Source organism: Triplophysa rosa, linkage group LG7, assembly GCF_024868665.1.
Source record: "Triplophysa rosa linkage group LG7, Trosa_1v2, whole genome shotgun sequence".
Taxonomy (NCBI): domain Eukaryota; kingdom Metazoa; phylum Chordata; class Actinopteri; order Cypriniformes; family Nemacheilidae; genus Triplophysa; species Triplophysa rosa.
In genome coordinates this window covers 17703200-17715258 of record NC_079896.1, presented here as the reverse complement: position 1 = coordinate 17715258, position 12059 = coordinate 17703200, and the positions used below count along the sequence as shown (strand labels likewise).

At 38.8% G+C, this 12059-nt stretch overlaps 1 protein-coding gene across 3 annotated transcripts in view; it reads left to right on the top strand.

Moving 5' to 3' along the window:
* Nucleotides 1-12059, top strand: part of tbc1d23 (TBC1 domain family, member 23) — a 521932-nt gene that overhangs the window by 19482 nt on the left and 490391 nt on the right. For all 3 annotated transcript variants that reach the window (XM_057337199.1, XM_057337198.1, XM_057337197.1), the window contains exon 2: nt 5051-5165. In XM_057337199.1, the coding sequence (XP_057193182.1) occupies nt 5051-5165 (115 nt within the window). The remainder of the gene's footprint in view (nt 1-5050; nt 5166-12059) is intronic.

Below are 12059 nucleotides of genomic sequence, written 5' to 3'. Positions count from 1 at the left end.
TTGTTTTATTTTATTTTTATTCACTGTGAAGCACTTTGGTCAACATCTGTTGTTTCTTAAATGTGCTATTTAAGTAAATGTTGTTGTTGTACTTGAGTAAAATACGACTATCTCGGTTTATTGCACACAACTATCACCGTATAAAAGTCTCCAATGCAGAGTGGATCAGACTCGCTCATGCACATTGTGGACGCAGACTGATGTGCTTAATGCATCCGCTTCACTCACGAGCATCCTGGACTTATTATGATGCGTCCTGATGATGATCCTTCTGATGTCGCGGGGATCTTTGCTCCACAAGTTCAAAACAGTTATAACACAAAGAGAAGAGATGTGTTACGTGTTTAACACAGTGCATTGCATACATCTTACAGTTAAAAAAAAAAAAGAGTTATTGTGTATGAATGACGCACAACATAGACCGCTTCCAGTGCTTTAATCTTATACACTCAGCGAGTACAGTCTCTGGTAAAATGCATTTTAAACAAAGCCATAGACTATTATCTAGTGATTATGAAGAATAATGAAAACATTGGAACGAGTTATGTCCTGATTGTTATGCATGCTGGATGAAGATTGACAGATGACAGCACCAGCGGAGGTCAGATTTTCTTAGGTATGCTACATTGGTTTATTCCTCGCATAAAGCTATCGAAATACATGACGTGTAATAAAGTGCATGAAAACTTTTACAGTGGTTTCATGATAGTTAATCCTTTTTGAAGCTTAAGAGTAACATCCACGGGTAACGCAACGGATCGGATTTGAATGGAACCCGTCAGTCTGATACCCGATCCAGCAAAAAAGACCCGTATCGGCCCCAGTTCCGAACCAGAGTATCGGATCGGTGCATCCCTAGTACTGGCCATATTTCTAACATAAACCATGTTTAACCAGGGTGAATGAAACGAGTGGATTAAATTATGGATCAGTGCACATACATAGAGCGCTACATGTGAAACGTATAAACGAGCGTGCACCAAGCACCAGATGTGTTACTGAGACTCTGTACTGGCCATCTTTTTGAACATTACTGCCACAAACAAGTCAAGTTTGTGAGAGGAGGCGGGGCTCTGTTGTCACTGCGTTCACGTGCAGTGTGTGTCAACTCATTGTTGGAAAAAAGAGAGCGAGAGAACGCGCAGCTGGTATCGATACATAGGACATGCCTATTGGAACCGTTTCAGATTTTTCAGTATCGATACGTATCGAAATATCGATATTTTTGACAACACTACAATGTGCATTGTGCTTTGCAACCATTACTCTGATCGAGACGAAACCAGAGTAGGAAACCCAGAACATTTAGTGGTTTACTATTTGTCACAGGCCAAATGTAAAAATTTGCGTGGTAAGTTGCCGAATTTTTTTGCTTTTCTGAGTGTATATGCTTATAACTTCTAAACGAAATGAGATATCTTAACCAAATTTTACACGTTGATTTCTGGGCACAGTCTGAGAACACACAAAAAAAGGTGAAAGGGCTGTGCCACCTGGTGGCCTATAAACAAAACATTAAATAGGCTCTGTTCGACTTCAAAATTGACACTGAAAAACAAAAAGTTTGTACGTATCATCATTGGCACATCTTGTTCGCCCCATAGAAATGTTGTGGCAGCGCCACCTAATGGTCAAAATGTATAAGCAAATTTCTTGTGTGCTGCCTTTCCTGTGTTCTTAAAATTGGTTTTCAAAATGTGATAATCTGGAATGTCCAAAATATTTACATGGTCTGCCATTGCGGGCGTCACCCATTTGGAATTTTGGAACGCAATAACGTATCGCTACGAAACTTGGAATGGTTCATCAAGGCCCTGTTCTAAGAGGGCTTGAAAAGTTATAGGCCAGCGCCCCCCCTAGTGGTCAAGATATATAATGAAATTTAATAAAATGCTTATACGAAGAAATCAACATAATGGTATATGATTAACATTAATACAGTGGCAAGAAAAAGTATGTGAACCTTTTGGAATTTCATGGTTTTCTGAATAAATTTGTCATAAAATGTGATCTGATCTTCATCTAAGTCAAGGGTATTGACAAAATGTGTCTAAAATAATAACACAACATTTTTTGATCTTTCATGTCTTTATTGAGAACAACCAAAAAAAACCTGTTGTGCTTGTGGAAAAAGTATGTAAACCCTTGAGTTAATGACTTCAAAAAAGCTAATTGGAGTCAGGTTTTAGTACACCTGGAGTCTCGTTAAGATAATAAGGTTGGACTACAGCTACTTTAACTGATGAAAACCCCTCAAACTTTTGGAGTTTGCTCTGCACCAGAAGAACACGCTTCAGTGAGTCATGCCTCGCCAAAAAGAGCTTTCAGAGGATCTACGATCAAGAATTGTTGATTTACATAAAGCTGGCAAGGGTTACAAAGTTGTTTCAAAGACTTTAGAAATTCACCAGTCTACAGTTAGGCAAACAATCTACAAATTGAGACACTTTGGGACTGTTGCTACTCTACCAAGAAGCGGGCGCCCAGTCAAAATGACAACACGAGCACAACAAAGACTCATCAATGAGGTAAAGAAACAACCCCGAATGACAGCCAAAGATTTGAAGGCATCATTGGAACTTGCTGACATCTCTGTTCATGAGTCTACAATACATAAAACACTGAACAAGCAGGGTATTCACGGCAGGACACCACGAAGGAAGCCATTGCTTACTAAAAAGAACATTGCTGCACGCCTGAAGTTTGCAAAAGAGCACATTGACACTCCAAAGCGGTATTGGCAAAATGTTTTGTGGACTGATGAAGCTAAGATTGAACTATTTTAGAAAAACACACAGCACTACATCTGGCATAGAAAGGGCACGGCATATCATTATGAAAACATCATCCCAACTGTAAAGTATAGTGGAGGAAACATCATGATTTGGGCCTGCTTTGCTGCATCAGGGCCTGGCCAGCTTGGAATCATTGAGGGGAAGATGAATTCCCAAGTATATCAGAATTCTTCAGGATAATGTGAGAATGTCTGTACGTCAGCTGAAACTGTGTAGAAGGTGGGTGATGCAACAGAACAACAACCCAAAACACCGGAGCAAGTCCACAACAGAATGGCTTCAAGAAATACAAAATCCGCCTTTTGGAGTGGCCAAGTCAGAGCCCAGACCTCAACCCAATAGAGATGCTATGGATTGACTTGAAGAGGGCCATACACATGGGACGTCCAAAGAATATGACAGAGCTAAAGCAGTTCTGCCAGGGAGTATGGGTTAAAATTCCTCCTCAACGATGTGCAGGTCTGATCCACAGCTACAGGAAGCGCCTGGTTGAGGTTATTGCTGCTAGGGGGGTCAACCAGTTATTAATTCTAAGGTTTCACTTTTTCCACTGCCATTTTGAATGTTGAATGAGTGTGTTCAATAAAGACGTGAAAGATCAGATTTTTTTTGTTTTATTATTTTTAGACACATTATGTTTGTCAATACCCTTGACTTAGATGAAGATAAGATCACATTTTATGACAAATTTATTCAGAAAACAATGAAATTCCACAAGGTTCACATACTTTTTCTTACCACTGTATATTTGTTGGGTCAAGACATGTTGTTTGATATCAGAGTTGTCATATTCCACTATACTTCTTGTCCGTCACAAAGTGGGGAAGACACCTATTGCTTCTGTTAGTGCTATTATTATTAAGAGTTCGAGCGCGTAGCTCTGAAACCCTATTGTAATTGTCTGTTTTATTAGGGGTTCGATCGCAAAGTGTTGAAACCCTATTGTATTTGCTCAGTTTTTTGTTATTATTTTTATTAGTGGTTCGAGCGCGAAGCGCCACCAACAGTCCGAACTTCCACATACGTTTTTGCCTTTAACTTTTGAACCGTACATCCTAGAAACAAAATTATGTTTTCCTCTGAACCCTTGGCTCATGCATTATATGACATCATTTTCCGTCATGAAAATTTTCCTGCCATTTTGAATTTTTCGAACTCCTAGAAGGTTTCCCGAATTTGCACGAAATTTGGTATGCAGCATCTAGAGACATTGCAGACAAAAAATTATTATAATATTTTCGATAGGCCAATCTGTTCTCGTATAGCGTGTCTACGAATGTGATGACGAGCACGCCAATATGGATTTGATGCTGTATCTTTGCCAAACTTTTGTCTATCAACACAAAACTTGGTACATGTCATCGCAGTCATGACCTGTGGTAACATACCTACTGGTCCAGTGATATAAAAAATGGATATTTTTGATTATAACTTTTGAATACTTTGGTGTAAAATCATAAGAGTCGTCTTGTTTGATTCCTTGAGTCATGGCGAGTTGAACCACACCCAATGTTCCTCATTCGTCCGTTGTGGACGTCGCCCCTTTTGAATTTTGTTCTAAAATGCTGTATTTTACAAACCCAATAACATATCGTGACGAAACTTGGCAAGGTTCATCAAAGTCAAGTTCTGATAGGACTTGTAAAGTTATAGGCCAGCGTCCCCTTTTGGTCAATAGATATAATGAAATTTTTTAAAATGCTTATAACATATGAAGAAATCAACATAATGGTATTTGATTAACATTATTATATTTGTTGGCTCAAGCAGAGTTGTTTGACATCAGAGTTGTCATATTGCACTTCATACAACACATTTTATTTTATTTTATTTTATTTCTATAATTATCATTATTTTCGTTTGTTTACATACTTGCACTATTTGAACGCAGCCCAGCTGCAAATGCTTTGGCAATATGAATGTACATTTTGTCATGCCAATAAAGCACACATAAATCGAATTGTAAATAAATGCACAACACGAGATTTGAATCAACAACCTCAGAGACTCGAGGCTTGCGGCTTATCAGGTGTGTCACTCAGTTGACATGCTTTACCAAGGATCCCGAGGAGAGCTTTCAGAGCTTCAAACATTGACATGGGCCAATCCCGTAAGGGGCACAGATCTAATATGCTGTTAAACATATGTTTTGTTTCCTAACCTTTTACGCTCACATAAGACATATCTGCATATTCTTTCTCTTCCATCTGTATAACTTCATCTGTTTAATGATGATCTTGATGTGTGTTCTCAAGGGATCAGGATATGTCTGATGCTGTTGACTTGGCAAGATGTGATCTGGACGTTGATCAAGCTGGTATTATCCAGGTCCGAAACCTACCCCCACCAGTGCGGGCTAGATTATGGATGGTAAGTGTTAAAATGCTCCTGGTGGATGATGGCCACAAGTGACAAGGGAAACTGCTGGACAAGTTTTAAGGTGAATTTTATTGGTGCCATTCAGTGTGAGTCCCCACAGTGATATGAGCAATAGATAAAAAGACAAAACAAAAAATATAAAATAAAGTCTGGCACAATCAACTAAATCTAAGAGATCTGACCATCTCTGCACAAGCAGCACACTAGACTATATTATACTGCACTCTGGCGCCATTAAGAGGCTTGACTCCATACCATTCTACAGATAAGTACATTTCATTAGTCCACCACTCAAATGTACACATATAAATACATAAACATATATATTATTAATAAACATACAACTGCAATAAGATGTATTCCTATATCACAGCATATATTACAGAAATAATTCTGCAAAAAAATGTAGCTGTAAGCAGCGATACTGGGCCAAGCCCCCGAAGGCGCCGAAGTGCAGCGCAGAGCCGAGCCACGTGAGCGAAGATGGCTGAAACGGAACGTACGTGAAATACGGACTTGTTGATAAGAACAGTTGAGATCGAAACTAGAGTTAACGTATAAACATAATACACACTCCACATGCGATTCAAACCAACAACCCCAAAGACTCCAGGCACGTGGTTTAGCAAATCACACCACAGAGCTGGCATGACGCACCTTGACTCCCGAGGAGATGTATCAGAGCTGTACGTAGCCATATGAACAACTAATCAAGGTGCAGCATAGGGAGTGAAAATGGCAGAAAGGGAACGTACGCGAAAAACGGCAAAGTTGAGAAGAACAGGTGAGAATGAAACCTAGACTTTCAATATAAACATATCACATGCTTCACTTGCGATTCGAACCAACAACCTAGGAGTATCAAAGAACGTGCACTCAGGCACTATCTGGAGATACAGCCAGGACTGGGCAGTATTTATGATATGTGTATTTAAAATACGTATTTTAAATACAAAATAGTATTTTGTATTTTATATTTGATTGGGTTGATGAAAATGGCATCATATTTTGTATCAAAATACTTCAGTGTTTGTATTTTTGTAGTTTCAAAATACTGCAAAATAATCTGTAAGAAGTCTACGTGATGACATCATAAAAATGCGGCCTCTGATTGGTGCCTACTCAGTAGTTTGCCCAGACATGTTGTTGAGAGCGGAACAGAAAATTGGAAGAAGGTGGTCAAGGTAAGAAACGTGCAGGCTGCAGGATTTCCATCTATCTATTGCATAAATTGTTTTAATTTTTAAGAGTTTAAGTTTTGGTCTTCGTGTTAGTAGCCTAGGCTAAATACTATTATACCAAGCAGCAGCCCCATGTTAGCTTGGTACTTTCAGCCTATGTTATGTTTGTTGGTTGTGCATGGACAAAATAATAATAATGCATTTCAGTGTTATACATTACATTCTAATGCCACTATATTAGTGTAATAGTGTAAACTTGCGTTGAGCAGCAGCAATTACTGTCGACTGCATGTCACATAAAATATTATTATATGTTTATTATTTATGATTAACAATCAAATGGTTAATTGAGAAACTAGTTGCTATTATTACAGGTGCCATCAGTTGTCTTATGAATGACTTGTCAAGTCAACTTTATTTATATAGCGCTTTTTTTTACAATTTTCATTGTTACAAAGCAGCTGTACATAAAACATATTGACTATAAGCAAAACATTTAAAGCACAAATTTAAGGTAAGGGAGAGAGAAACACAAGTCAAATATTAAACAGACTATTAATTCCTATATGTAATATTAATTAAGTAAAATTTTAAAATAAATAAATAAAGAAGCCCACCCGGCCAGGCAAACTGTGGCGAGGAACCCAAAACTCCAATGGAGAAAAAAAAAACAGACCCAACCAGGGGATTCCAGTTCCCCTCTGAGAAAAGCTGCAGCCTCTGCACAAGCTCGACAGTGCTTGCGAAACTAGGCTAAATAAAAAAAATAAAATAAAAAACTTGGTAATAAGGTCAATTATAGGTTTAAGATTATCATTAATAATCTAGTAGCAGTTGAAATGTTGTAATGAAGACTCCATGATGAATTGCATCCTGCTCGCTGTGGTAACTTAGGAACAATGAGACAAGCCAGCTGAGAGTAGAGTACTGTTCTGCACTTTTTGATACAACAAGTACATCATTTGTTTTTGGAAGTGCTCCTGGTTCCGGTTGATCTAAATAATGCAGCCTAAACCCTCAGAGTATTTATATTATGAAAGTGTAGTGTATGCAAGAGTAAAAAGATGCGTCTTTAGTCTAGATTTAAACTGACAGTGTGTCTGCCTCCCGGACAGTGCAGGGAAGACTGTTCCAGAGTTTAGGAGCTAGATAGGAAAAGGATCTACCACCTGCACTTGATTTTGAAATTCTAGGTATTAGAAGAGCCTGAGAGCGTAGTGCACGTGAAGGACTGTAAGACAAGAGATGTTCACTCAGGTACTGAGGAGCTAAACCATGTAAGGCTTTACAGGTAATAAGCAAGATTTTAAAGTTAACGCGATGCTTTATAGGTAACCAGTGCAAGGTTGACAGAACCGGGCTAACATGCTATTTTTTACATGTTAGAACTCGAGCTGCCGCGTTTTGGACCAGTTGGAGTTTTTGTAATAAGCCTGCTGGGCAACCACCTAATAGTGCGTTACAGTAATCTAGTCTTGATGGCATGAATGCATTAATTAACTTCTCTGCATCTGATAGTGACAGCATATGACGTAGTTTAGATACAGTATATTCTTAAAATGGAAAATGCAATTTTACAGGTGTTGGCGACATGGCTCTCAAATGATAGATTAACTCAACTCAACTCAACTTTATTTATATAGCGCTTTTACAATTTTCATTGTTACAAAGCAGCTGCACATGAGACACTTTGACTACAAGCAAAACAATCAAAGTTGTACCTGCAAAAACAAGAAAAGGTTGAAACACAGAAGACAGACACACCCACACACAAAACACTCCACACACACAACACGCACCAACACACACAGACACGGATGCGCACGCACACACACACAACACACACACACACACACACGCTCAGTGAGAGCACACATTTAGGATAAAGGAGAGAGAAGCACAGGTCAAATATAACAGATAATAAATTCCTATATGCAATATTAATTAAGTAAAACTTTAAGATTCTAAAGCAGCCCCCCCGGTCAGGCAGATAGTGCAAAAACAGTATGCAAACGGTGGCGAGGAACCCAAAACTCTAATCGAGAAAAAAAACCTCAGGAGAACCCAGGCCCAACCAGGGGATTCCAGTTCCCCTCTGGCAAAAGCTGCTGCCTCTGCACAAGCTCCAGAGAACTTGCACAACAAGGCTAAATAAAATAAATAAACTTAATAATAAAATAAATTATAGTTTAAGATTATCATTAATAATCTAATAGCATTTGAAGTTTTGTGGTGAAGACATGTCAAGAGACCGCGTCCTTCTTTATCCAGCTCTATCATCTCAGCTCTTGTCAGGTCCCCACTTCCCATTCTCCGCTCTACCATCAGGTCAGGCCATGAACTGCATCCTGCTCGCTGTGGTAACCTTGGAACAATGAGACAAGACTGGCTGAGAGTAGAGTACTGTTCTGTACTCTTTGATGCAACAAGTACATCAGTTGTGTTTTTGGTTCCGGTTGATCTAACTAATGCAGCCTAAACCCTCTGAAGATTTATATTATGGAAGAGTAGTGTATGCAAGATTAAAAAGATGCGTCTTTAGTCTAGATTTAAACTGACAGAGTGTGTCTGCCTCCCGGACAGTGCAGGGAAGACTATTCCAAAGTTTAGGCGCTAGATAGGAAAAGGATCTACCACCTGCACTTGATTTTGAAATTCTAGGTATTACCAACTGACAGGACGCCTGAGAGCGTAATGCACGTGAAGGACTGTAATACAAAAGGAGTTCATTCAAGTACTGAGGAGCTAAACCATGTAAGGCTTTATAGGTAATAAGCAAGATTTTAAAGTTAACGCGATGCTTTATAGGTAACCAGTGCAAGGTTGACAGAACCGGGCTAATATGTTCATACTTTTTTGTACGTGTAAGAACTCGAGCTGCCGCGTTTTGGACCAATTGGAGTTTTTGTAATAAGCCTGCAGGGCAACCACCTAACAGTGCATTACAGTAATCTAGTCTTGATGTCATGAATGCATGAATTAACTTCTCTGCATCTGAGATTGACAGCATATGACGTAGTTTAGATATATTCTTAAAATGGAAAAACGCAATTTTACAGGTGTTGGCGACGTGGCTCTCAAATGACAGATTACTATCGAATAGAACGCCAAGATTCTTTGCTGACGACGAGGGTTTTATGGAACATCCGTCAATAGTTAAACAGTATTCTTGGTTGTTACTTATAGCAGTTTTCGGTCCAATAAGTAACACTTCCGTTTTGTCCGAGTTCAGTAATAAAAAGTTGTTACTCATCCAGTTTTTTATGTCGACTGTGCATTCCATTATTCGATGGAACTGCTGTGTTTCATGAGGCTTCGAGGAAATATAAAGTTGAGTATCATCAGCATAACAGTGAAAGCTAACTCTGTGTCGCTTTATTATATCTCCTAGAGGTTGCATGTATAATGCGAAGAGCAGAGGCCCTAAGACTGAGCCCTGTGGTATACCATACTGGACTTGCAATTTGTGTGACACCTCATTGTTTATTGCTACAAATTGAAAACGGTCGGATAAATAAGATTTAAACCATTTCAAAGCTATTTCTTTAATGCTGACGTAATTTTCGAGTCTATGTAGGAGTGTGCTGTGGTCAATGGTATCGAATGCAGCACTAAGGTCTATCAGCACCAATAACGAGATACAACCTCGGTCAGATGCCAGTAGCAGATCATTTGTAACTCTGATCAAAGCAGTCTATGTACTGTGACATGCTCTAAATCCAGACTGGAATTCTTCATTGATGTCATTCCTTTGGAGGAAGGAGCGTAATTGAGTTGAAACTACTTTTTCCAGAACTTTAGATATGAAAGGTAGATTCGATATAGGCCTGTAGTTCCTTAGTTCTCTAGGGTCGAGTTGGGGTTTTTTGACAAGGGGCCTTATAACAGCCACATTATATGCTTTAGGCACATGTCCTAATGTCAGAGATGAGTTAATAATATCAAGAATAGGATCTATAATTTCTGGGAGCATCTCATTCAGTAGATTTGTAGGTATAGGGTCCAGCATGCATGTTGTTGATCTAATAATTTTAAACAGCTCATCTTGATCTACGGTATAAAATAATTGCATTATCTCCTTAAGGGCGCTGTAGTTAGTTTGTTCAGCGGGTTTCACTTCTGATTGCATTGTTATAATTTTTTATCTAATATCTTGGATTTTATATGTGAAGTAGTTCATAAATTCATCACTGCTATGCTGATATACAGGATCAGAAGTCACTGACGATTTATTTTTTGTTAATTTAGCCACCGTGTTAAATAAAAACCTAGGGTTGTGCTGGTTTTCTTCTATTAGTGATGAAAAGTAGGCGGATCTAGAAGTTATTAGGGCTTTCCTGTATTTTCGAATACTATCCTTCCATGCTGTACGAAATACCTCTAATTTAGTTTTCTTAAAGTTGCGCTCCATTTTTCGGGCCGCTTTCTTTAGAGCCTGAGTGTGTTCATTATACCACGGTGTGGGGCTGCCATTTTTAATCTTCTTTAAACGTAGTGGAGCAACTTTGTCTAGCGTTACCGAGAAGGTGGAATTAAAATTTTCAGTGGTAATGTCAAGATCTTCAACGTTATTTCTCATGATTTGAGACAATTCGGGCAGATTATCGAGAAACGCATCTTTGGTAGTTGAAGTTATTGTTCTACCATATTTGTAACAATGAGTTTTATTTGNGACAGTGCATTTAAATTTGACTTGATGTCAGGCGATCTGGCTCCCGGTAAACATTGGACTATGGTGGCTGGTGCCTCTATGTTAACATTCCGAACAATAGAATCACCGATAACTAGGGCACTTTCAGCAGGTTTCTCAGTCGGTGCATCACTGAGCGGGGCAAACCTGTTCGAGACTGTAATCGGAACGGTTGAGTGATGTTTTGTCCTGGGACTACGCCGTCTCACAGTCACAAAGTTTCCCAGCTGCGGGGGATTTTCAACCGGTACCGAGCTGTGTGCGCTAATGTTACTTGCATCCAAAGTGTTTTCTATCGTCGTTAAACTCTTACTATCCTCAGATAAAGATTGGATGCGAGACTCTAATTCGAAGATCTTCTCTGTCAGCCAAACTATTATGACATGAGGTGCAAGTAACAATAATAGGAATAGAAGCCATAACTCACCGGATTTGAAGTGCAATTCCAACTTAACAATGTTGCTCGATGAATCGTAGTATACTCACTTAAAAAGAGAAACAGTTAGCACACAAGACAAACCAGAGGCAAGATGATATGCCACAGTGTAAACAGAAAGCAAGCTAACACGCTATTGCTATGCTAACGGCGTTAAGTTAACTATCACTTTTGGTTTGGAATCTTCAAGTAAATAACAAGAACAGGGTTATTGAGATATCAGGATAAGTTAGCAATGAGAATAATAATTAATGATAATGAAATACACTAATATTAGAGCGAAGTGTAAGTGCACTGATATAAACAAGCCGCCGGCAGCTATGCAGGAAACAGGAAACAGAATCACATTTAGTCATTTAGCAGACGCTTTTATCCAAAGCGATTTACAGATGAGGAAAACAATGGAAGCAATTGGAACAACATAAGGACAACAAAAAGCATAAGTGCAACAAAATAAAATTGGTCTCACATAGCCTATCACAGTATACAGAGCTAAGGATTTTTTTAATGGGTTTTATGCAACATCTGTCAATAGATGAGCAGTATTCTTGGTTGTTACGTATGCCGGTTTTTGGTCC